The sequence below is a fragment of the Pogoniulus pusillus genome, chromosome 7 (assembly GCF_015220805.1).
Source record: "Pogoniulus pusillus isolate bPogPus1 chromosome 7, bPogPus1.pri, whole genome shotgun sequence".
In the NCBI taxonomy this organism is placed as follows: Eukaryota; Metazoa; Chordata; class Aves; order Piciformes; family Lybiidae; genus Pogoniulus; species Pogoniulus pusillus.
The window spans coordinates 40938278-40964171 of record NC_087270.1 but is presented as its reverse complement, the minus strand read 5'-3'; the positions used below and the strand labels follow the sequence as shown (position 1 = coordinate 40964171).

General features: G+C 55.0%; 2 protein-coding genes across 4 annotated transcripts; both read right to left on the bottom strand.

The window, feature by feature from the left end:
• Nucleotides 1-176: 176 nt before the first annotated feature.
• FDFT1 (farnesyl-diphosphate farnesyltransferase 1) lies at nucleotides 177-14931 on the bottom strand. Its single transcript, XM_064146694.1, has 8 exons — nucleotides 14776-14931; nucleotides 13699-13796; nucleotides 9476-9659; nucleotides 5618-5746; nucleotides 4970-5161; nucleotides 3980-4156; nucleotides 3568-3720; nucleotides 177-1854 (listed from the first exon to the last, which is right to left on the bottom strand). Exons 1-8 carry the CDS (start codon nucleotides 14875-14877, stop codon nucleotides 1633-1635), a joined length of 1257 nt encoding a protein of 418 aa, XP_064002764.1. The 5' UTR covers nucleotides 14878-14931; the 3' UTR covers nucleotides 177-1632.
• A 3301-nt stretch (nucleotides 14932-18232) lies between these two features.
• Nucleotides 18233-23905, bottom strand: NEIL2 (nei like DNA glycosylase 2). Of its 3 annotated transcripts, XM_064146827.1 has the most exons (5): nucleotides 23815-23905; nucleotides 23538-23735; nucleotides 21186-21517; nucleotides 20139-20335; nucleotides 18233-19160 (listed from the first exon to the last, which is right to left on the bottom strand). In XM_064146827.1, exons 2-5 carry the CDS (start codon nucleotides 23673-23675, stop codon nucleotides 18847-18849), a joined length of 981 nt encoding a protein of 326 aa, XP_064002897.1. In that variant the 5' UTR covers nucleotides 23676-23735; nucleotides 23815-23905; the 3' UTR covers nucleotides 18233-18846. The 3 variants fall into 3 exon arrangements, with proteins under 3 accessions (XP_064002897.1, XP_064002896.1, XP_064002898.1); XM_064146826.1 differs by having other exon boundaries at nucleotides 23538-23832; XM_064146828.1 differs by having other exon boundaries at nucleotides 20139-20260; nucleotides 23538-23832.
• Nucleotides 23906-25894: the final 1989 nt, after the last annotated feature.

Here is a 25894-nt window from a genome sequence, read left to right as displayed (position 1 = left end):
GCACTTGGCTTTGCTGAGCTTCATGAGGTTCACACAGGCCCACTTCTGCCAGGTCCCTCTGGATGGATGCCATCCCTCAGGTGTATCAGCTGTAGCACTCAGGTGGGGCTCAGCTGCAAACTGGCTGGAGGTGTAAAAGAAGTGACAACTGGAAAAAAAGCAAACTATAAACCATGTTTTTTCCCAAAGAAAACTTTAATTTCCACAAGACAGGAAGCTGCACAGAGGGAGCTACCACAAGTTTCTTCTGAACAACAGCTTAAAACTATCTACATTGGTACTTGTGGAGTAGGGGTCCTCCTTCTGCAGAAGTCTGTCCACATGGGTTTGGCCTTCTGAAGGCCACTGAACTGCAGCTGGTAGACTGTTTTGTCCTGCACCTGAATGTGGCCTGTCCTTCCCTTCACAGAGGCAAAGCAGCATTTGAGGGGGGGAGAGGGAGGGTGAGTAGGGACCCTGAAAACAAAAGTCTACCCCAAGAAAAGAGGACTTGCCTTTAAAGTGTTCTTCAATCCTGAAGTCCAGCCTGTTGTGTTTCAAAGCAGCAGCAGAAGCCTCTTCCAGCTTGCACATCAGCCCAACCCTGATGCTTCATCGGCCCAAGCAAGAGCCCAGGGGGCAAGGGAAAGCTGCCTTCACTACCCCTCAGTGACTTAAGCTTTCCCAGCCCATGGCAGAGATCACTGCTGCCTTTCAGGGTGCCAAATGCACAAAGGCCCACACAGAAGCACCCCGTGGTGCAAATCTTCATTCCTCAGCCTTGCAGAGGCACCTGGCACTGCTGCCACGATGCTGCTCTGCTGTGGCGCCTTCTCTTGGGCTGAAGTGGGGCAGAGCTCAGATCCTGCAGCAGCCAGGCACAGAGTTCTGAGCTCAGGGCCACACAAGCAGTTCCCTTCTCCTTCGAACCACCTCCCCAGAAGCTTTGCAAGTGCCACATACCATCTGCTAGAGCATGGAGCTGCAGGAGGTGGCCTTCAGCTGGCAACATGCTGCACAGTGCACGCCACCTCCAACTTCATTTAAAGGGCTTGTTTCAAGCCTAGGAGCCCCCTTCAGCACAACAGGTTGCCTCTGCCTGTTTCCAGGATATCAGTCAGCCTGGCCTGAGGGCTAGAAGGTGGCTAGAACTTTTCTTCCTTGAGTAAAGATGTTCCTCTCCCAGACGAGGCAGCATCCTTCCAGCATGAAGCATGCAGCAGAGGCAATGGGGAAGAGGATCGAGGCAAAACCCAGAAGGTTTTGCTCAGCTCTGAGCTGGAAAAGTGTCTCACATCTCAAGCAAGAAGAGAGGCCACTGAACTTCTACCTAAACCCATCCTAACCCAAGGAGATAAAGCTGGGCCAGCAGTCCGGAGGGGAAGAAGTGAAGAACACCTACTCAACCCCGAGCAGTAGGGCTCCAATTGCTGTTTGCAACCACCCGAGAGGCTGCAAGGGCGGTGAGGAGCAGGGCCCAGCAGCACTGCACCATCACCCCGGGCTGCAGCTCACTGCTGTCCCATCCTGGTCGCTGTCCCAGGCCCCAGGGCACGCCGGTGCCCGGCCCTCCGCGCTGGCAGGGGACGAGGAGCCTCCTGCCTCCGCTGCCCATCCGCTGACCGTCTCTGCCCCCTGCCTGCCCGCTGCCCCTCAGTTCTCACCCGCCTGGACGTACTCCTCCGTGGCCCTGGAGAGAGAGGTGAGGTACTGCCAGCTTAAGGCAGCCAGGAGCATGGCACAGGACAGGTAGATGGGGGAGTAGTGGTGCCGGGAGGCCATGGGGCTGCCCGGCAAGCTGACGGCGCGGATGGAGGCGATGATCTGCTGCGTCTTGTTGGATGAGGGGTCTGTGCTTGGGATCTTCTGGTAGATCTGGGGAGAGAGAGCAGGATTGCGGTTCCTAGCCGAGGCTTACGGAGGCAAAGGGCAGGACTACGTGAAAGGGAAGACTTAACAGCTGCTGTGCCCAAGAGCAACCTCAGTGGTAGACTGCCCTGCAGCAAGGACCACCTGCAAAGGATGCCTGGGTGAGGCCACTGAGAAGTGCACTAAGCCAAGCAGCCTCTTGAGGGCAGCCCATGACGGGACACGGACCACAGCCTCAGACAATCCCTCAGCCACCGCCGACGCCGCTGGGACCTCGGGTTCTTGTCACAGGATAGCAGGATGTTAGGGGTTGGAAGGCATCCAAAGAGATCATCAAGTTCAACCTCCCTGCCAGAGCAGGACCATACAGCTCATCTCAGGTCACAGAGCAATGCATCCAGACAGGCCTTGAAAGTCTCCAGCAATGCTCACTCATTACCAGAGTCCTGCAGCCCACCCCAAAGCAGGGAGGACACCCCAGGCTTGGCTTTTTCGGGCTGTAGGGTGGTGTTTTCAGCCCCATGAATCCATCCACCAGTTGTTCCTCCACGTGAACTTTCAGCCTCCACAGTACCCTGCAGCCAGGGCTCTCACTGCTTTAACAACGTGTCACACCAAGTACTGTGTTCAGTTCTGGGTGCCTCAATACAGGAGAGCTGTGGAGGTGCTGGAGCAGGTCCAGAGGAGGGCGTGTTGTGGAAAAGGTCATCTGTGCCCACTCAGGGCAAGGGGAAACCTGCACTGTGCCAACTGACTCCCCTGGCTCTCTACCAGAGGATGGCAGGATCAAGGTCTCTGCTTCCTGAGATAGGCAGGGACCAACAGCACATTCAAGAACTCAGTCTGCTCCAAGTCAAAACTCTATCAGGGTCACAGTGCCTTGACACCACTCAACTAAGAGATACAAGGAAAGGCCACAACAACCCCAAGCAGTGCTGGGGACAGAGTGGCTGAGAGCAGCCAGGCAGAGAGGGATCTGGAGGTGCTGGGAGAGAGGAGCTGAAGATGAGGCAGCAGTGCCCAGGTGGGCAGCAGAGCCAATGGCATCCTGGGCTGGCTCAGGAGCAGTGTGGGCAGCAGGACAAGGGAGGTTCTTCTGCCCCTGTGCTCAGCACTGCTCAGGCCACAGCTTGAGTGCTGTGTCCAGTTCTGGGCTCCTCCATTGCAGAGAGATGTTGAGGTGCTGGAAGGTGTCCAGAGAAGGGCAGCAAGGCTGGGGAGGGGCCTGGAGCACAGCCCTGTGAGGAGAGGCTGAGGGAGCTGGGGGTGTGCAGCCTGCAGAAGAGGAGGCTCAGGGCAGGGCTCATTGCTGTCTGCAGCTCCCTGAAGGGAGGCTGTAGCCAGGTGGGGTTGGGCTCTGCTGCCAGGCAAGCAGCAAGAGAAGAAGGGGACACAGTCTCAAGCTGTGCCAGGGGAGGTCTAGGCTGGCTGTTAGGAGGAAGTTGTTGTCAGAGAGAGTGATTGGCATTGGAATGGGCTGCCCAGGGAGGTGGTGGAGTCTGTGTGCCTGGAGGTGTTGAAGCCAAGCCTGGCTGGGGCACTTAGTGCCATGGTCTGGTTGCTTGTTGAGGGCTGGGTGCTAGGTTGGACTGGCTGAGCTTGGAGCTCTCTTCCAGCCTGCTCGATTCTATGATTAACACATTCACGTTTTCCCAGTGCCACACCTGGAATAAGGATGGGACCAAGCAGAAATGACTCAAAGCAGATTACTCAGCATACCTCTTCCACATACTGGTACATGATGGCTTTGACAGCTTGTATGCTTGTGGCATCCATCATCAGAGTGACAGCTTGTCCCTTCCGGATCTTCACCACGCCCCTGAACACTTGCTTGTTGTTATAGCAGGCAGCCAGCGTGGCAATAGCCATCACCTAAGGAGGAACACCAACAATTCTTACTGCACTGTGAGGAGCTTGCCAAAGGAGGAACCTTGGCCCTAGTGAAATCAATGGCAAAACACTCCAGAGTGAAGCCACGGTCTCACTGGCAGCAGATAAATCAGGACCAGGAAAGAAGGAAGAGACAGAAGACATGGGGAATAAACCAGGCTAATACCAACATGATACAGAACCTCCTTCACCTCCAGCTGCTCAGGTAGCCAATGAAGTACCTCTTGAAAGCAGAACTCACCTGAGGGATAGCACAGAAGTTGAAGACACTTTGGTTTTTCAGGCGGGATAGGTAGGTGAGGACATCGGGGACGTGGTGGAGGGCGTTGGTGATGAGCTCGTTCAGGCACTGCACAGCCATGTCAATGTTCTCTGGCTTGGCAAAATCTGACAGCTTCTTGCCATATCTGCTCCAAACCTGAACATCAAAATAAGGGCTCACAGGTTGGAGGGGGCATTCATGCCACAGAAGAGACACTGGTAACGCTCTGAGGTCCAGGGAGAGTCGTAAGAACCACCAGAGACCCACAACAGCCTTAAAGGCTAAAGGAAAGAAGGAATGCCAGGCTGCAGAGACAGGATGAGACTGAACAAGGCCAAGTGCAGGGTTCTGCACTTTGGCCACAACAAGCCCAAGCAGCACTACAGGCTGGGGACAGAGTGGCTGAGAGCAGCCAGGCAGAGAGGGCCCTAGGGGTGCTGGGAGAGAGGAGCTGCAGAGGAGGCAGCAGTGCCCAGGTGGGCAGCAGAGCCAATGGCATCCTGGGCTGGCTCAGGAGCAGTGTGGGCAGCAGGACAAGGGAAGTTCTTCTGCCCCTGTGCTCAGCACTGCTCAGGCCACCCCTGGAGTGCTGTGTCCAGTTCTGGGCTCCTCAGTTCAAGAGAGATGTTGAGGTGCTGGAAGGTGTTTGGAGAAGGGCAGCAAGGCTGGGGAGGGGCCTGGAGCAGAGCCCTGTGAGGAGAGGCTGAGGGAGCTGGGGGTGTGCAGCCTGCAGCAGAGGAGGCTCGGGGCAGAGCTCATTGCTGTCTGCAGCTCCCTGAAGGGAGTTGACTGGATAGGGCTGGGTGCTAGGTTGGACTGGATGATCTTGGAGGTCTCTTCCAACCTGTTTGATTCTATGTTTCTATGATTCTGTTTTACCAGAGCAGCAACAAGAGCACCTTCAGCCTTGCTGCACTTCTCAGAGAGGCACAGCGGAAAAGCTCACCCCAAGGCAGTGCTGTCCCTCACCTCTCGGGGCCAGAACTCCCTTCCCTCCAGCTGGTCCTCCAAGTAGTCACGGATGATGTTGGTCTTCTGCAGGAAGAGGCCCATGGAGTTGGCCAGCTCTGTGTCCTGCCCCACGATGGGATCTTCCAGCTCTGATGCAGAGAAGAGCCGGGAGAGGCCGATGCCCACCAGCCCGGCGACGTAGTGGCAATACTGCAGGGCAGGTGACAGAAAACAGACAGAAGCAGCAGTTACACAGAGCTGGCTTCTTGCTGCAATGGCCTTGGCAGAAAGGAGGCTCAGATAGGACTGGCAGGCTGTTTTCTGCAAGCTCCCACAGCCCTCCCCAGGACTTTCCCATGCCTGGCTAACACCTCACCAAGGATGTCCCACTAAGGTGCCACTCTGTCTCTGGCAGCCAAATGAACCACCCACACGGGGACAGTTTATGTGAGGAGCCACCCAAAACATGCCAGTGGGCAAAACCAACAACCCCATGCCACTCTCCTGTTACCCACAGGACCAGCAGGCTCTCAAGGCCTTCCCAGACCCAGACAGCCTTCTTCATCCAGCTGAACCCTCTTCCCACATGGATGCTCTCTCCTCTAGCACACAGACAAGGGAGGCTCTGCTGATGTTCAGTCCTCTCCTCTGTGCAGGCTGACTTACCGTATCCCACTCCAGCTGAGAGTCCACCTTCTTCTCCAAGAACTCTGCCATCCCCACACCCATCTTGTGGCAAACATCTGAGATCACATCCTGATAGACCTTTGACAGATTCCTGAACTCCATGGAGATCTGCAGCAGGATAAATACAGACACAGAGTCATAGAATCAAGCAGGTTGGAAGAGACCTCCAAGCCCAGCCAGTCCAACCTAGCACCCAGCCCTGGCCAATCAACCAGACCATGGCACCAAGTGCCCCAGCCAGGCTTGGCTTCAACACCTGCAGGGATGGCAACTCCACCACCTCACCAGGGGCAGCACAGCAGGGCTCAGTATTTATTAAGAGGTCAGACAATAACTGTTCACCTGGCTTTTACCCCAACCCTGGCTGGAGACCTAGGACAACTCCCACAGCCAGAGCTGTTTCAAGGCCCTTGAAGCACAGGCTCAGTCTGTTCCCAGTCTAAATGTCTGGTGTCTGGCGTGAGATCATACACAGCAGTATCTCTGGGAAGGCTCTGTGGCCTTGGACTGGTGTCATCTGGGAGCTGCAGGACAAAACCAGCTATGTGGGGTGCACAGATTGTTTTTGTTGCAATTGGTGAGAGGCCTCTCCATCCTGACACCCCTGGGGAAAGGCAGAGAGCTATTCTGTTCTGCTGAGCTCCCTCTCCAGCTCTGGCTCCCCAGTTGAAGAGGGACAGGGATCTGCTGGAGAGGGTCCAGCAGAAGGCTGCGAGGATGATGAGGGGACAGGAGGGCATGGCTGGTGAGGAGAGGCTGAGGGACCTGGGGCTGTTTAGTCTGGAGAAGAGAAGACTGAGAGGGATTTAATCAATGCTTATAAACTGCTGGGGGTCAGGAGGGGGGGACAGGCTCTGCTCACTGCTCCCTGGGATAGGACAAGCAGCAATGGATGGAAGCTGCAGCACAGGAGGTTCCAGCTCAACACAAGGGGGAACTTCCTAGCTGTAAGGGTCCCAGAGCCCTGGCACAGGCTGCCCAGAGAGGTTGTGGAGTCTCCTTCTCTGGAGCCTTTCAAGGCCTGTCTGAGATCTGTGTTAGATTGTGTGGTCATGCTCTGGCAGGGGGCTTGGACTTGATGATCAACTTGGGTCCCTTCCAACCCCTAATATCCTGTGAGCCTGTGAACCTGAAAGTGCACCTCCACCAAATATTATTAATAGGTGCTGGAGCACATTCACAGAGCAGCAATGAAGCTGGTGAGGGGTCTAGAGCACAGGCCTGATGAGAAGCAACTGAGGAAGCTGCAGTTTTCTAGCCTGGAGCAAAGGAGGCTCAGGGGAGACCTTATCCTTCTCTGCAACTACCTGAAAGGAGGCTGCAGTGAGTTGGGAGTTGGTCTCTTCTTCCAATTAACAAGCAATAGGTCAAGAGGAAACAGCCCCAAGGCTGAGCCTGGGAAGGTTTATCTTGGATATTAGGAAAACTTTTTTTCACCACAAAGGTTGTCAAGCCCTGGAACAGCCTTCCCAGGGAAATGGAGTCACCAGCCCTGGAGGTATTTGACAGCCACATAGATGTGGTGCTAAGGGACATGGTTTAGAGGTGGACTTGGCTGTGCTGGGGTTAACAGTTGGACTCCATGATCTTAAAGGTCTTTTCTCACCTGAGCTATGACTAAAATCACACCTGAATGCAAGCTCAAACAGCTCATGTAACACACCCATAGAATGATAGAATCAACCAGGTTGGAAGAGAGCTCCAAGCTCATCCAGCCCAACCTAGCACCCAGCTCTGTCCAATCAATCAGACCATGGCACTAAGTGCCCCATCCTGGCTTTGCTTCAACACCTCCAGGGACAGGGACTCCAGCACCTCCCTGAGCAGCCCATTCCAATGGCAAATCATACCAGGGAGAACAACAAAGTGCCACAAACACCTTCTCAAAACCTCTCAAGTACCACACCACTGGCACATCTGCTGTATCCCTACTGCTATACCTCAAGAATTCCCTTACAATAAGAATTCCCTTACAGTGCATATCCCTCCCAGGCAGGCCACAGCCACCATTAGCCCAAGGCCAAGCACTAAAACTTTACAACACATCTCAGTGCTCCAAACATTCATCCCATTCCCACTGCTAAGAAAAGCCCTCTCAGAGGACAATAAACACAAAATCACAACAGCCATAGAATGGTTTGGGTTGGAAGTGACCTTTAAAGGTCATTTAGTCCTAACACATCTGCAATCTTCAATTAGACCAGGCTGCCCAAAGGTCCATCCAATCTGACCTAGAGTGGTTCCAGGGGTGGGGGCATCTACTATTTCTCTGGGTAGCAGATGCCACTGTTTTACCACTCTGACTGTCAACAATTTCTTCCTTCTATCTAGTCACCCTCACAGAAAAAAGCATGTTCAGACAGAGTGTCCTGTGTTCCAGTTCCTGCCTTTTGCTGCTTGTCCTGTCACTGGGCACCACTGAGAAGAGTCCAGCCCCATCCTCTTGCCACTTGTCCTTTGGATACTGCTAAGCACTGAGAAGATCCCCTCTCAGCCTTCCCCAGGCTAAACAGCCCCAAGACTCTCAGGCTTTCCTTGTAAAAGAGATGATTCAGACCCTTCAGCATCTTCACAAAAGGATCCTTAGGAGCAATGAGCTACTTGAGAAGGGTGCTTAGAGCAGTAAGGCTTTGGGCAGGATTGTCACTAGCAGCAAGGGTGCTTTTTGACTTAGATGTGTCAAAGCTCTGCAGGCAGACTCCTGCAGCTCTACAGCAGACTCTGAAGGACCACTGCAAATGCTGATCCATGCATAAGCCAGACCCCAGACAAGCTCTGCTCCTCTCTCTATCTGCAAGGGTCAGAGGATGCACATTGTTGGGCAACAAACCCAAACTTCACAACATGACAGTCATTTGGACAGACTGAAAGACATGAGGACAGACTGAAAGAGTTGGGGCTGTGCAGGCTGCAGAAGAGGAGGCTCCTGCAGGACCTGCTGTTTTGTGGAAGGAACCAGCCTTATGCTGGGCATGTGTCAAAGAGAAAAGAGACCTCTTTGAGAATGGGAGAACTACATCCAGGACAGGGCTGGAGGTTGAGCCCGGGGAAGAAACCAGGCTTGCTGTTTGGAAGTGGGTGCTTGCAGTTGTTTAAAAGGGAGGTCATGTTGGAGTGGCCTCTTCCCAGCATCATTAGGGCCAGGAGGATGCTGAGAGGGCTGCAGCAGCTCTGCTGTGAGCACAGCCTGAAAGAGTTGGGGCTGTGCAGGCTGGAGCAGAGGAGGCTCCCAGGGGACCTTCTTGTGGCCTTCCAGGGTCTGAAGTGGCCTAAAAAAAACTGGGGAGGGACTTTTGAGGCCGTCAGGGAGTGGCAGGAGTGGGGGGAATGGAGCAAAGCTGGAGGTGGGGAGAGTGAGAGTGGAGGTGAGGAGGAAGTTGTTGAGCAGGAGAGTGGTGAGAGGCTGGAATGGGTTGCCCAGGGAGGTGGTTGAGGCCCCATGGCTGGAGGTGTTTGAGGCCAGGCTGTGTGAGGCTGTGTGCAGCCTGCTCTAGGGTAGGGTGTCCCTGGGCATGGCAGGGGGGTTGGAACTGGCTGCTCCTTGTGGTCCCTTCCAACCCTGACTGATTCTATGATTAACTTTTCCAACAAGGCAGATAAAAAGCCATTTTCCAGAGCTGGCACTTCTCCACAGCCAGGTTATCTCTGGCTCCTGTAGAGCTGCACAGTATTTGTGTCTCTCACCCCAGCTCTGCAGCCAGCCTCACGTGCAGATGATGCAGCTCTTTCCAAAAGCCACAGGCTGACCAGGGACAGAATGAGCTGAGGTGTAACATGGAGAGACAACCATGCAGACAAAGGTGGCACAAATCAGCTGAAGCAAGGTCAACGTCTTACCGTTGGGAAGTCCTCCAGCACCTGCCGGTCTTTCTCCTTGCTCTCTGTGTATTTCCACTCTGGTTGATAGAGATAGGAGTGGAACTCATGCAGCATTGGGACCTTCACATCTAAGCTGATGGTCATGTCATCCTCTATAGTGTCCAGGGCACGGAGAACTAGGTAGAAGATGCAGACAGCATGGCTGGAAGGGGAGAAAGAAAACATTCATCACTTATGTGTTTAAACTGACAGAGGGGAGATTCAAATGAGATGTTAGGAAGAAGTTCTTTCCAGTGAGGGTGGAGAGACACTGGCACAGGTTGCCCTTTCTGAAGGTGTTCAAGGTTAGGTTGGATGAGGTCTTGAGTGACCTGTTCTAGTGGGAGATGTCCCTGCCTATGGCAGGGGGTTGGAACTGGATGATCTTTGAGGTCCCTTCCAATCCTAGATGAGGTGGGCCACAGCCTCAGCCAGCCTGGCCTTAAACACCTCCAGCCATGGGGTCTCAACCACCTCCCTGGGCAACCCATTCCAGCCTCTCACCACTCTCCTGCTCAACAACTTCCTCCTCACCTCCAGCCTGAATCTCCCCACCTCCAGCTTTGCTCCATTCCTCCTAGTCCTGTCACTCCTTGAGAGCCTAAGAAGTCCCAGCTCAGCTTTATTGTAGCCCACTTCATATCCTGGAAGGCCACAAGAAGGTCACCTGGGAGCCTCCTCTTCTCCAATCCACCAGCAGAAAGCTGCTGGAGAAGAGCTGCTTCTCCCACCACTCCTGCCGTCCCCACCCAGGCTCCACATTTCTGCAGCTGAAGCAAAAAGTTAAGTCCTGATGTCATGAAATACCAGCCCAGACTCCAGGATTGATCTAAAATCATCTCCTAGCTCTAAATGAGCACAGTGATGCTTCAAGGAGAGGATGAGTTCATTAACTGCTTGACAAACGGAAAGGAGCTTGGACTGCTTACATGCTAATTGCCACCAGGCAAAAGCCTGCCTCTTCTGGGATGCTAACGTGTGAGTGGTGAGTAAGCAGCCAGGGAAAACTGACTGGCTCTCTGAGCCAACACAGTTAAATTTGGCATGGTTTTTTTCCCCTTCAGTGCAGGGTATTTAATTCCTCTGTCAAACCACACACCCGAGTGCTCACAAGCAGCTCTCTCCTGCCCTCCTGTTCCTTCGCACCACTGAGTATTTCCATTTCAGGCATCTGTTCGTCCAACCCTCTGCCAGTGCTCACCACTTCCCTTCCAGAGACTCAGAGAGTCATAGGATCAAGCAGGTTGATCAATCCTGGCAGTGGAGAAGAGTTACAAGCCAACATCGCCTCTCTTCTGCACTTTGGCCACAACAACCCCAAGCAGCATTACAGGCTGGGGACAGAGTGGCTGAGAGCAGCCAGGCAGAGAGGGAGCTGGGGGTGCTGGGAGAGAGGAGCTGAAGAGGAGGCAGCAGTGCCCAGGTGGGCAGCAGAGCCAATGGCATCCTGGGCTGGCTCAGGAGCAATGTGGGCAGCAGGGCAAGGGAGGTTCTTGTGCCCCTGTGCTCAGCACTGCTCAGGCCACCCCTGGAGTGCTGTGTCCAGTTCTGGGCTCCTCAATTCAAGAGAGATGTTGAGGTGCTGGAAGGTGTCCAGAGAAGGACAACGAAGCTGGTGAGCCAGTTGTGGTTGGGCTCTGCTGCCAGGCAAGCAGCAGCAGAACAAGGAGACAGAGTGTCAAGTTGTGGCAGCGGAGGTCTAGGCTGGATGTTAGGAGGAAGTTGTTGGCAGAGAGAGTGATTGGCATTGGAATGGGCTGCCCAGGGAGGTGGTGGAGTCTCTGTGGCTGGAGGTGTTGAAGCCAAGCCTGGCTGGGGCACTTAGTGCCATGGTCTGGTTGGTTGGCCAGGGCTGGGTGCTAGGTTGGGCTGGCTGAGCTTGGAGCTCTCTTCCAGCCTGCTTGATTCTATGATTCTGTGATTCCATGAAAGAGACCTGTGGGCTTCCACTGGGCAGAAGGGTGACCATGAGCCAGAAATGTGCTTTTGTGGGCAAGAAGGCAAAGGACATCCTAGGGTATGTTAGATGGGCTGTGGTTAGAAAGTCAAGAGAGGCTCTCTTCTCCCTCTACTCTGTCTTGGTGAGGCTGCATCTAGAATATTGTATCCAACCTGGCTGATTCTCCAAGTCCATTCTATGATTCTCTGAAAGAGGGAAGACTTAGATTAGGTAGAAGGAATTGCTTATGATTAAGGTGGTGAAACACTGGTCTAGGTTGCCCAAAGGGGTGTTAGATGCTCCATCCCCGGAAACATTACAGGTAAAGTTGGATGGAACTCTGAGCAACCTGACCTAGTTGAAGGTGTCCCTGCTCAGTGCAGAGAGGTTGAGACAGATGACCTTTAAGAGCCCCTCCAATTCAAGTCATTCTATGATCCTATGATTTTTATGTCCCTCTTTTGTCCCTGAACTCTTCAGCAGAGCCACGGTGCTTTGAAAACAGCTTTCTCCTGCTCCACTACAGAGCCAACTGCAGTTCAGCAGAGATCCCTATGCAGTCAGAGGATGCAGTAATCCAGCAATAGCATTTTTAGGATACCAGACAGACTTTCCATGCCCTGAGGGATGGGAGCCTTCCTGATTGGAGCCAACTGTGGTGCAAGGATTAAAGAGCAGCACAAAGCAAGTCATCTGCACACAGATCAAAACAAGCACCCCACATGCAGACATTGCTAACAGGTTTCAAGGTGGTTTATTGACTGACCTTTTTTCTCCCTTAACTTCTACATTATCATAGAATCAAGCAGGCCGGAAGAGACCTCCAAGCTCAGCCAGTCCAACCTAGCACCCAGCCCTGGCCAGACCATGGCACTAAGTGCCCCAGCCAGGCTTGGCTTCAACACCTCAGGCACAGAGACTCCACCACCTTCCTGGGCAGCCCATTCCAATGCCAATCACTCTCTCTGCCAGGAACTTCCTAACAATATCCAGCCTAGACCTCCCCTGGCACAACTTGAGACTGTCCCCTTGTTCTGTTGCTGCTTGCCTGGCAGCAGAGCCCAACCCCACCTGGCTACAGCCTCCCTTCAGGCAGCTGCAGACAGCAATGAGCTCTGCCCTGAGCCTCCTCTGCTGCAGGCTGCACACCCCCAGCTCCCTCAGCCTCTCCTCACAGGGCTGTGCTCCAGGCCCCTCACCAGCTTCGTCACCCTTCTCTGGACACTTTCCAGCACCTCAACATGTCTCTCCTTAGCTAATACAGAAACATGAAAAAAAGAGAAGTTTCATTCTTGGCTCTATTTGTACCTTTCCACACAACCCCAGCCAAGCTGCTGAATTTCTCTGCCTTTCCTGTAAAGGAGGCTGCAGAACATATCACAGATCCTGGATGCCAGCTACAAGGCAACATCCACAGTGCCAAACCAGGGCTCACACAGCTAATCCAGTGTTGGGGCTGGCGCCTGCAGCTGAAGTCACAACCACAGCACTGGACGTGTCCAGTGCAACTTCTGGGAAGCCCTAACTTAGACAATTGAGCCATTTTAAGATTAACTGGAGGCACCTACACGCTGAAATGTGCAATTACCATAGGGATATAAGGAGTTCTATAGAGCCATATAGTGCCCACACGAGGCTCCAGGCCAGCTCAGCTTTGTGCCACCTAAAGCTCTCCTGCCCAGCTCAGCAAACTCTGAACAGCAAAAAAAAGGAGGAAAAAAAACCCCAAGGGTGCAGCAAACTCCCTCCAATGATCCCACAGGTTTGGAGGCAGCAGTTTTCCAGGCAGTGTCCAATCTCTCAGTCAGCCTCAGATTCTTGACCACCTCCTCCCTCCGAGCCAGCCCGAAATGCACCGACAGCCTTGGCACTGCTGGGACACATTCTCCAGGTGTCACAAATAGCACCCGGCCAGGAGCCGTGCTGGGCTGGCCGGGAACTGCAGTGCCCACTCCCAGGGCTGCTGGCCAGGGAAGCCAGCTCAGGGAATCGACACCCACTCAGCTGGGACCTGCGAAACCTCAGCTGCTTGGGGCGGGAGTGCACCCAGCGTCCCCCAGCCTCCTCACCCCGCACCCTGGCAATGTGCTGCACGGGGGTGGGCGGCGAAGCCTGCCCCAGCAGCTCCGCTGAAGAAACAGCACAGGCGGGCACTGCCTGGGCCATCTCCTGGCAGCTCCCCCAGGGCCCCACTGCACCTGCCACCTCCCAAGGACCCCGGGCGTGAGGGACCATCACACACCCCAGGGTCCCCCCAGCTCACCGCAGCTCTCCGTCCAGGGCCTGAATGACAGCGGCGAAGCTTCGGCTGGTCTGGTTGAGGTACCGGTAGCAGGTTCGGAGGCCTCCTCCCAGCGAGTCCTGCAGGCACATTGGGGTGCGAGGGGGCGGCTGAAGGCGGGGGGCTGCGGCCGGCGGGGGGGCCGCGGGCACGCCAGGCTGCCGAACCCCCCGCCCGCCGCTCCGCAGCCGCCCCAAGGCCCTCGGGGAGCCCCGAGGTGGCGAAAAGGTCAGCGTCCGCTTGAACAGGGACACGGCTTTGGAGCTGGCCGCCATGGGGGGCTCCAGCCCGCTCCGCCCCCGCACCCCCTCTCCCCCCTTCTCCGGCCCGGCCCAGCCCAACCCTCCGCCCGCCCCCTTAACCCGAGCGGGGACCGCCCTGGGGCCGGACAGTGCCCGCGGAGGGGCCGGGCACGGGAGGCACCGGAGCAGGGCAGTGCCCGGCTCCGAGGCCGTGCGATGCGCGGGAAGCATGAAGGCAGTGCGAGGCACCGGGACGGAGCATCACTCGGAGCCGATGCAAGGCACCTGGCCCGAGCTATGCCCGGAGCCGTGCAGCGCACGGGAAGCACCAAACCGGCACACGGCATCAGGACCGCGCAGCGCCCGGAGACGGTGTGATGCATAAAGGGTACCGGCCCTATGCAAAGCGCACGAAACGAGAAGCTGGGTCAAAGCACCGGCCCCGTGCGGCACCTGGAGCCGTGCAATGAACGGGAGGCACGGAGCCCGGCTACAAAACGCCAGGGCTGTGTAACACTGGAAGCCGGTACAAGGCACGCAGAGCACCCAGGTCGGTGCATCGCTCGGAGCCAGGGCAATACAAGGAGCGTACCAGCCCCAAGTGAGGCGCGATAAAGGCCGGACCCGCAGCAATACACCTGGTGCCGCCCTCAGCTTAACACCGAGCTGGCGCTGCGCACGGGGAGGCCATGCCACCTTCACCCCTGGCAATGCCGCAGCCGCGCAGGGTAGTAACAGACACCCCAAGGCACAGTGCACTGCCCGACAGGCGGTGACCACGAAGAGCATCCCCCGCCACCACCGCCCGGCCCCTCACCGGGTCGATCCGCGGCGTGACGACCCGGTAGCCGCCCATTTTGAACCGCAGCAGGTTGTAGATCTCCTCGGGGTGGCCCAGCCATTTCTTCAGGAGCTCCATGGGGGACACCGCTCATCACCCCGCAGCCAACCTGGTCGCCGTCACCCGGTGCTTAACCGGGCTCGGGCGGGGCCCGCTCTGCTCCGCCCCTCAGCCAATCAGCTTGCTCGTCCCATCGCTCGGTGGGCCGGTTGGGAAGCTCATTGGTGGAAGCGCGCTCGCACCAGGGGAACGTTATCCAATAGAAAGACGGCAGGGCTGGTGTGACGGCTGCTGGCGGGCGCTGATTGGGTGCCGGCGCCCGTGGGCACACGCGGAGCGGGAAGGAGGTGGCCGGAGGAACGGGAGGCCCACGCACCGCGGAGGCTGGCGGAGACACCCCTCGGGCCCGTGGGGTGCCGGGGAGGGCAGGTCCCCAGGACCCGAGACCTCCGGCTCCGCTCCACAGCAGCTTTTCCAACCCCACCTGCCTCGGATGCAGCCCCTGGGGTATAACCAGGCCCCAGGCAGACAACCTCCCTTATTACTGTCTACAACTACCTGAAGGGAGGTTGTAACCAGGTGGGGGTTGGCCTCTTCTCCCAGGTAACCAGCAATAGAACAAGGGGACACAGTCTCAAGTTGTGCCAGGGTAGGTATAGGCTGGATGTTAGGAAGAAGTTTTTCACAGAGAGAGTGATTTCCCATTGGAATGGGCTGCCCAGGGAGGTGGTGGAGGCACCGTGCCTGGGGGTCTTCAAGAAAAGCCTGGATGAGGCACTCAGTGACATGGTCTAGTTGACTGGCTAGGGCTGGGTGCTAGGTTGGACTGGATGATCTTGGAGGTCTCTTCCAACCTGGTTGATTCTATGATTCTATGAGCCTGCATCTGTTTGCATCACCTTCTGCCCTTTCCCCCACTGAGGGTTCTCTGGAGTCACCCGTGGCAGCAGGGCCATCCTAGGGAGTCAGGGTGAAACCTCGCCCAGCCACCTCTGCGCTAAGCCAGCAGCGTGCTCAGGTGGGCAGGGCAGCCAGCAGCATCCTGGCTGGGGTCAGAACCAGCACGGCCAGGACAAAGAGAAGTGACCGTCCCTTTGTGCTCAGCACTCACACCTCAAACCGCGGGTTCAGTTTGGAGCCTCTCGATTCAACAAAGGACACTGAGGTGCTGGAGCATGCCCAGCGAAGGGCAATGAAGCTGGTGGAGGTGGTAGAACACAAGTCTGATAGGGAACCCCTGAAGAAGCTGAGTGGGGTTACAGTACCACAGTGTCACACAGTATCACCAAGGTTGGAAGAGACCTCACAGATCATCAAGTCCAACCCTTTACCACAGAGCTCAAGGCCAGAGCATGGCACCAAGTGCCACGTCCAGTCCTGCCTTGAACAGCTCCAGGGACGGCGACTCCACCACCTCCCTGGGCAGCCCATTCCAGTGTCCAATGACTCTCTCAGGGAAGAACTTTCTCCTCACCTCCAGCCTAAATCTCCCCTGGCACAGCCTGAGGCTGTGTCCTCTTGTTCTGGTGCTGGCCACCTGAGAGAAGAGAGCTGTGGAAGAATTTCTCACCAGTCGAGGACATAAAGTCATAAACATGGGTAACTGGCGCTGAGAACGTCCTTGGTTCCCAGCGAGGCTAGGAAATCGAGATGTAAACAACTGAGCAGCCCACACACAGCTGCAGTGGGCAGAGACTAGATAACCAAGGGGGCTGGAGTGGGTGGTCTGGAAGGCTGACCCTTAGAATGTTGTGATAAGTTAACCTATGCACACCTTACATGTAACTCTGGTCCCTCTGACTGTAACCAATCTTAAGCTGAGCACGCCTCTTGCTGGAATGCATATAAGTCACTGTATCACGGAAATAAAGGGGATTTGACCATCTAACCATATTGGTGACCAAAGAGTCATCTTCCCATAGCGCTCCACCGAACGTGATTCCCACAGAGAGCAACCTCCTCCTGGCCACAGCCACCCCACAGGTAGTTGTAGACTTCAACAAGATCACCCCTGAGCCTCCTCCAGGCTAACCAATCCCAGCTCCCTCAGCCTCTCCTCGTAGGGCTGTGCTCAAGGCCTCTCCCCAGCCTCGTCGCCCTTCTCTGGACATGCTCAAGCATCTCAATGTCCTTCAGCTGGGAGAAAAAGAGGACCCTTATCACTCTCTACAACTACCTGATAGCAGGTTGAAGCAAGGTGAGGGTCAGTCCCTTCTCATAAGCAATAGGACAAGAGGGAGTTACCTCAAGTTGTGCTGGGAGAGGTTTAGGTGGGTTATTAAGAAAGCTTTTATCACCAAAAAGGTTGTTAAGCCCTGGAACAGGCTTTCCATGGGAATGGAGTCACCATCTTTGTGGGTGCCATGGCCAGAGGCACTGAGTGCAGCCTCAGCAAGTTTGCTGCCCACACCAAGCTGTGTGGTGCAGCAGCCAGGCTGGAGGGCAGGGATCCATCCAGAGGCACCTGCACAGACTGCAGAGGTGGGCACAAGCCAAGCTCAGGAGGTTCAACAAGACCAAGGGCAAGGTCCTGCAGCTGGGTCAGGGCAATGCCAAGCACAAATGCAGGCTGGGCAGTGAGTGGCTGGAGAGCAGCCCTCAGGAGAGGGACTTGGGGGTGCTGCTGGAGGAGAAGCTCAGCAGGAGCCAGCAGTGTGCACTTGCAGCCCAGAAAGCCAAGCAGAGCCTGGGCTGCAGCAGCAGCAGTGTGGCCAGCAGGGCCAGGGAGGGGATTCTCCTCCTCTGCTCTGCTGAGACCCCACCTGGAGTACTGCAGCCAGTTCTGGAGCCCCTGGGACAAGATGGATGTGGAGATGCTGGAGTGTGTCCAGAGCAGGACCAGGAGGATGCTGAGAGGCTGCAGCAGCTCTGCTGTGAGCACAGACTGAAAGAGTTGGGGCTGTGCAGGTTGGAGCAGAGGAGGCTCCCAGGGGACCTTCTTGTGGCCTTCCAGGATCTGAAGGGGCCTCCAAAAAAGCTGGGGAGGGACTTTTCAGGACATCAGAGTAGTGCCAGGAGTGGGGGGAGTGGAGCAAAGCTGGAGGTGGGGAGATTGAGAGTGGATGTGAGGAGGAAGTTGTTGAGCAGGAGAGTGGTGAGAGGCTGGAATGGGTTGCCCAGGGAGGTGGTTGAGGCCCCATGGCTGGAGGTGTTTGAGGCCAGGCTGTGTGCAGCCTGCTCTAGGGTAGGGTGTCCCTGGGCATGGCAGGGGGGTTGGAAGTGGCTGCTCCTTGTGCTCCCTTCTAGCCCTGACTGATTCTATGATCACCTTACAGGTATTCTCCAGCCTAAATCCATCCTATGATTCTTACTCCTCCTGCGGAGGGGCACAGCTCAGAAAAGGAGAGAGCACATCACTTCTACCTCCAGACCTTTCTGCTTTCATGTTACCTTGGAGATCACAATTTGATGCAGTCCAAAACACAAGCACTGCTTTTAATGGTAAGGGTTTATTTTCACAGCAAGAATGGAACTGTCACTCTGCCACAAACCTAACACCTGTGGGTGCAGAGACAAGTTCTGCCATGCACAGCTAAGATTTATTTTGTCCCTTTGGAAGGAGGCATCTGTGCTGACAGATGGAACAGCCTCCCATTTCTAGCCACGCCTAATGACAGTGCTGCACACAGGTCCTGGGCTGCAAGTTGAAGCAGGATTACCCAATACTGAGTTCATGGGCATGTTGAGGCAGAGGGATATGTTCCTTTTTGCTAACTCCATCATAAGCCATTGCATCCATACCAGGGTCAAGGGACAGGGTCATTTCAACCCCTTACACTTCCAATTCACTACTCTGCACAGGAGGATCGAGGCACCTCAGGAATGGTCAAACTATTTACACTGTTGTCACAGTGCTTGTTGCATCCAGAGGCACAGAGCACTTCAAGGATTCCTGTAACCTCCACTGAGCACATAACTCCATCAACTCACTGTACCAACAAAACAAACTCAACAAAGAAACCATGAAGATCCCCTTGGGACTACTAAGAGCATAGTTGAGAGACCACCCAGATATCCTCCAGAAGCAGATGAACATAGAAAGCCAGGTCACTCGATGAGAGGGGAATCCCCATCCCCCGACAGCAGCACAGGCTGGCACTGAGGGCACCACCATGTAAGCCTCTTAAAGCCATCTGAGGGTCCAAAGGCTTCCTTCATCACTGCATGCCCGAGGGGACACTGCTTCTTCAGGTAGATGTGGTGGTGCAGCCTCTGGCCGCAGAGTTTGCCGCGCAGCCAGTCAGAGCTGAACTGAATGGCATAGTCAAGCAGGCGCTCCAGGTCGGAGCGAGCCAAGAGAGAGCCTGGTGTTAATGGATGGATCTTGGCCAGGTACAGGATCTCATTCTTAATGATGTTTCCTGGAAGGGAACAAGAAAGATGTTTATTGTTAAGATGATGCAAACCTATGGCTCTGGGTTATGACATCTGCCTCAAGCTAGCAATGTCATTCCTTCTATCAGAGGTGGCATACAAGCAGACTTACAGCTGGGATTGGACTGGAAGATGTTCTCCTCCCATGACACTTGAAGCAAACCTTCCTTTCATCCAAAACACAAGCCCACACAGCTACCCACACCAAGATGGCTCACTGAGCACTGCAACATTGGCCTTTCATACTCCACTCAAGCATCTGAAGCCTGTGGCTATAGACTGCAAGCCTTTTCCTCAGCAAGACCAGCCAGAAGTCATAAGGCTAAGGAATAAAAGTGTGGTAGGATTCAAACTACCTCCAAAATAATTTTAAACTGGGCTAGAGTGATAGCTCTAAACCACCACAGAAAGGCTCAGACATCCAGAAGCTCTGGATTAGGAGCACTGTGTCCTGTTCTGGGCCCCCCAGTTCACGAGGGACATGGAACTGCTTGAGAGAGTCCAGCACAGAGCCTGTTATGAGGAGAGCCTGAGGGAGCTGGAGCTGTGCTGCTGGGAGAAGAGGAGACTGAGAGGTGACCTCAGCAATTCTTATCAATATGTAAAGGTGAGTGCCAGGAGGCTGGAGCCAGGCTCTGCTGGGTGATGCCCAGGGACATGACAAGGGGCACTGGGTGGAAGCTGAGGTATAGGAAGTTTCATTTGAATGTGAGGAGGGTTTTTTTCCCTGTGAGAGTGCCAGAGCACTGGAACAGGCTGCCCAGGGGGGTTGTGGAGTCTCCCTCTCTGGAAATATTCAAAACCCTCCTGGACATGTTCTTGTGTGATCTGGTGTAGGGGATACTGCTGTGGCAGGGAGACTGGACTGGATAAGCTTTGAAGGTCCCTTCCAGCCTCTGACATTCTGTGAACCTATAGACATTCCACCCACCTTCTTCCTTTTCTTTCGTTGCCCTGGAACTCACCTAACCCTGAAAAATGTCTTTGGTCTAAGAGGATGTAGCAGATGGGACGGGGTGCACGGAGAGCATCCAATGCCTGGCCACGGTGGAACTCCCCAGACAGGATGTCGGAAGCAGGATCAGCCCTGGGAGAGGAGCACCAGTACATCCAGCAGTTGTAGAAAGCAAGGAACCCTCCCTTCTCAAAGTGCAGAACCAGTCTGGGAAAAGCAGAGAGCCACAGAATGGTGGGAGTAGGGAAGGACCTCTGGGAACCATCTCTGTCTAGTTCTGGGCTGCTCAATTCAAGAGAGATGTTGAGGTGCTGGAAGGTGCCCAGAGAAGGGCAGCAAGGCTGGGGAGGGGCCTGGAGCACAGCCCTGTGAGGAGAGGCTGAGGGAGCTGGGGGTGTGCAGCCTGCAGCAGAGGAGGCTCAGGGCAGAGCTCATTGCTGTCTACAGCTACTGAAGGGAGGCTGTAGCCAGGTGGGGTTGGGCTCTGCTGCCAGGCAAGCAGCAACAGAAGAAGGGGACACAATCTCAAGCTGTGCCAGGGCAGGTCTAGGCTGGATGTTAGGAGGAAGTTTTTGTCAGAGAGAGTGATTGGCATTGGAATGGGCTGCCCAGGGAGGTGGTGGAGTCTGTGTGGCTGGAGGTGTTGAAGCCAAGCCTGGCTGGGGCACTTAGTGCCATGGTCTGGTTGACTGGCCAGGGCTGGGTGCTAGGTTGGAGTGGATGATCTCGGAGGTCTCTTCCAACCTGCTTGATTCTATGATTCTCTAATCCCCCCACCCCACTCTCCTCAGCTAAAGGAAAACCTGGCATTCAGGGTATGACTCAGTCTGGCTTTTTGTAGAAGTTGTCCTTGTTGTACCTGAGGTGGTGCCACGGTCCTCAGGCTGGCAGGCACTGTGCATCCCACAGCGCACCGTGGATTCCCCATCTGAGCAAACCCCACACCCACTGCATCCCTCAGAGTAAAGCCAGGGCTGAGAGCATCCCCACACACTCAGTGCCTCTGCAGAAGGAGAGGCAGGGAAACAGCAGAGCTTGTGAGGACTGGACTAAGTACCTGGGTATGGGGTCCTTCCAGTCCCCCCTCTTGTTGGCTTTTGTTGCTCTGGAGAGCTCATTTGCCCGAACGCTGCCGAACAAGCCAAAGTGGAACCGCAGCCAGTGGCTCACACCCTCTGCTGCATCTAGGACCTCAGACCCAGTGTGCTGGAGTTCCTGCAGGTCCTCATCCTGGAGCTGTGTCTGTGGAGCACAATCCCCTTCTTGCCCTCCATAGCCAGAAGAACTTGCCTCGCTAGCAGCCTCCGTTTGCAGCGCTGTCTCTCCTGCAGCTGGCGCTAAGGGACTTTCAGCTGCCACGAATGCCAGGTACAATTTCTTCCCATGAACCTGAGGAAAAGGGTGGAACATGCTGAGGATCCATGTAATCTCTAGCTGCTTCCACACAGCTGTTTTCTACAGCCTCTTTTAGAAGGCACCCTCACTCCACCCCAAAGATGGGATTCATTAGCACCTGAGCCTGCCCATCAAAGCTGCAGTCATCTTCTCAGCAGCCTTTCTTTGTCTGCATGAAACAAGGTGCTCAGGTGCCTCTCCAGTGCAAAGTCCTCTTACAAGCTTCTATCAAGCCAAAGACATCCCAGGATAGACACTGAGGGCTTCAGAGTGTCATCACTGCTTCTTATTTGACTCCTTTGCTTTGAGCTGGCCTCAAGTGTCTCAAGATAGGGTGACCTAACTCAAGGATGGCTTTGAAGCCACAGGCTAGCCACAAAAGATTGTTGGGCAGCCCATGTCTGTGCCCCCAGCTGAGACTATCATGTTATCAGAGATGAGGCTGCACCAGCATTTGGACAGGCAAGACCAAATCATCACCTGAGTGAAAGTGACCCACTATGACCATCCCACAAGCACCCACAGCACAGACTTTGCACAGAATCATGGAATGGTAGAGACTGGAAATGACCTCTGAAGATCTAGTCCAACAAACACCCCCCCCCCCCCCAGGCTAAAGCAGGTCTACCTACTGCTGCACAGGATCACATCCAGGCAGGTTTGAATCTTTCCAGAGGAGGAGACTCCACATCCTCTCTGGGCAGCCTGTCCCAGTGCTCTGTCACTCTCACAGGAGAAGTTTTTCCTCATGTTCAGATAAGAGCTTCCTGTGTTCCACTTTGTGCCCATCATCCCTTGTCCTGTAACTGGGTACCACTGAAAAGAGTCTGGCCCCATCCTCTTGCCACCTGCCCTTTAAATATTGATAAGCATTTAGATGATCCCCTCTCAGTCTTCTCCAGGCTACATAGCCTCAGGTCTCCTTGACAGAGAGGTGCTCCAGTCCCCTTCTCATCATCATAGCCTCTGCTGAACCATCTCCAGTAGTTCTCTGTCTCTTAAACTGGAGAGCCCAGAACTGAACACAATGCTCCAAATGTGGCCTCGCTAGAACGTAACAGAAGGGAAGGAAGAACCTTCCTCACCTTGCTGCCCTTGCTCTTTTTTACCACTCCCCAGGACACCACTGACCTTTCTGGCTCATAGTTAAGCTGCTGTCCAGTTATCAATCTAGGCAGGTTAAAAATCTGCCTTCTGGTTTAAGAGGAGCAAAGTTTACAGTGAAGGGAATCAACACTGCTGCTTCTAGCACCTCCACACTAAAGAAATCAACTCTCACCTCCTGCAAAGAGCCCTCCCCAACCCCTCATCCCTTCAAAGGCAGAGACCCCTCCCCAGCTCCTCATCCCTTCAAAGGCAGAGACCCCTCCCCAGCTCCTCCTCCCTTCAAAGGCAGGGACCCCTCCCCAGCTCCTCCTCCCTTCAAAGGCAGGGACCCCTCCCCAGCTCCTCCTCCCTTCAAAGGCAGGGACCCCTCCCCAGCTCCCCATCCCTTCAAAGGCAGGGACCCCTCCCCAGCTCCTCCTCCCTTCAAAGGTAGAGACCCCTCTCCAGCTCCTCCTCCCTTCAAAGGCAGGGACCCCTCCCCAGCTCCCCATCCCTTTAAAGGCAGGGACCCCTCCCCAGCTCCTCATCCCTTCAAAGGCAGAGACCCCTCCCCAGCTCCTCATCCCTTCAAAGGCAGAGACCCCTCCCCAGCTCCCCATCCCTTCAAAGGCAGAGACCCCAGCACGTTAACATCCTTGACTCAGACCTGCAAATGATTCTGTGCATGCCCATGCCTGGCCACGTCACTGCAACACTCTCCTCACAGGAGCTGACCCCAAGCTTTGCAGGACTCCAAAAAGGGCATTCCCACCTCCTTGCCTGCATGCCACCTACACTGGTGGCTAGAAACAAAGCCAGTGTGCCACCCCAAACAAGCTGGGTGTTATGCACCAGGTGCAGGACAACAGTGGTTTGTTTGCCTCGCACTTAACCACAGACCAAGAAGTGCATCTTTAGTGCAACTCACCTGGCAGTCCTGGAGCCTCAGGGCATTCAGGTCGTTCCTATTGATCTTCCGTGTGCTTCCCCCCACCTTGGACACCACTTGCCCTACAAAAGGGGAGGTCAGCAGCTGGAACTTCCTCACTAAAGGGCCCTCTGGCATCTCTGGGAGCTGTAGAGGGAGCAGCTTAGTGCTCCCTAGACTTGAAGGGCAGTTGCAACTCTGAAATACACAAAACCACCCAGCGGCTGAGCTTGCCCAAACCTCTTCACAACACCTCCACTCGCTACAAACTACTCACCCCACAAACCACCTTCCCACTCCAGCACCCTCCTGCTCCCCTCCTCTCCCCCTTTTATAGAGAGGGAAGACCCTCCCCCAGTTTAGCTGAGGAGCTCTGCAATTGGCTGGTGGGGAGGAAGGCATTTGAAATGTGCTCAACGCTCTACCCCACCAGCTGCATTGGTGTCTAAGGAGAACTTGAAGTGGGCACTGATGGGAAGGGTTGGGTGCCTGTGGGAGGGCTGTGCTCAGACACAGAGGCACAGAGCTTGCTGGTGCCTGATTTTTGCTCGATGGTGGGGTCTGGGTGTAGCAGCTGGGAGCAGTTAGGCTGAGAGCAGCATGCTGCACAAGAGCATGTTGGTGAGCAGAGCGAAAAGAGAAACCAGGCTGCTGTTAAAAGTCTCCTAAGCAGCTTTCCCCCCACCCCACCCACTGTGCTAGGAGAGTTGCCTGCTGCGTGGAGAACATGCTGGCTCCCTCGGTGTAAACAGTGGCTTGCTCCTGTCTAGCCTGTGTCTCCCCCTGTTAGAACCATAGCACCAGTCAGGGTTGGAAGGGACCACGAGGATCAGCCAGTTCTAACCTCCCTGCCGTGCCCCGGGACACCTCACACTAGAACAGGTTGCTCAAGGTCTCATCCAGCCTGGCTTTGAACACCTCCAGGGAGGTTGTGGAGCACAGAAGCACCCAACGTGATCTTTGATCACGTTGGGTGCTTCTGTGCACCACAACCTCCCTGGGCAACCTGTGCCAGTGTCTCAGCACCCTCACCCTGTGCCAGAGTCTCACCACCCTCACTGCAAACAACTTCTGCCTAACATCCAGCTTCAATCTCCCCTCTGCCACTTCAAACCCATTCCTCCTCCTCCTGTCATTACAAGACCTTGTCAGTAGTCCCTCCCCAGACCCCCTGTAGCCCCCTTCAGATACTGGGAGGCTACTTCAAGGTCTCCCCCAAGCCTTTTCTTCTCCAGGCTGCAGAGCCACAACTCTCTCAGCCTGTCCTCAGAGCAGAGCTGCTGCAGCCCTCTCAGCATCTTGGTAGCTTCCTCTGGACTGGCTCCAACACTTCCATGTCCTGCTCGTGCTGGGGGCTCCAGAACTGCACACAGACTGCAGGAGGGGTGTGAGGAGAGCAGAGCCAAGGGGCAGAATCCCCTCCCTTGCCCTACTGCCCACACTGCTCTTGCTGCAGCCCAGCACAGGGTTGTGTCTGGGCTGCACTCCCACTGCAGGCTCCTGTTGAGTTCTTCATCAGCCCAAACCCTCAGGTCCTTTTCCTCAGGGCTGCTCTCAGCCATTCCCCATCCAGCCTGCAGCTGTGCTTGGGATTGCACCAACTCAGGTGCAGGACCTTACACTTGGCCTTGTTGAATGTCCTGAGGTTGGCCTGGGCACAGCTCTGCAGCCTGCCCAGGTAGCTCTGGATGGATCCCTGCCCTCTTGCAAGTCACCTGTGCCACACAGCTTGGTGCCTGCACACTTGCTGAGGCTGCAGTGATTCATTTGCCAATGGCACTGCCAGAGATGTTACACAGCACTGGTGCCAGCACTGACCCCTGAGGGACGCCCCTTGGCACTGATCTCCAGGTGGACATTGTGCCCTTGATTCACCACTCTCTCATCCAGCCGATTCCCTATCCAGCAGTTCTTCACCCACCAAGTCCAAGTATTTTTTGCAGTGTGGTGCCCAGGATGTGCTGTGGGACAGAGTCAAACACCAGCAGCCTTCTAGTTTTATTAGCATCGTTTTATTCTCATTAGTTCCAACAGTGTAGAAGTTAGGTAGATCGTAGCCATACTACTTCAGAAGAGATAGGTTTTTACATCTTTAAATAATTACAGCTTGTTCAGTTGGTTGGTTTCCCTCTCCCCCTTATAAGTAAGCATCTATTTCCATGGGACCTTCCCAGGAAGCTTCAAATTTTGTACATGGTTGGGGGGGAAAAAGAAAACAAAATAAAATAAACCACCACCCCTGACCTAGTCACAGCTTCAAGGTTATACTAAGAGTTGCTGATGGGTTTTAAAAGCTCCCTAACAATGTTCTGGAGCTCCTCTTGATTGCACCCTCTCCAGCCAGCCCATGAGACTGA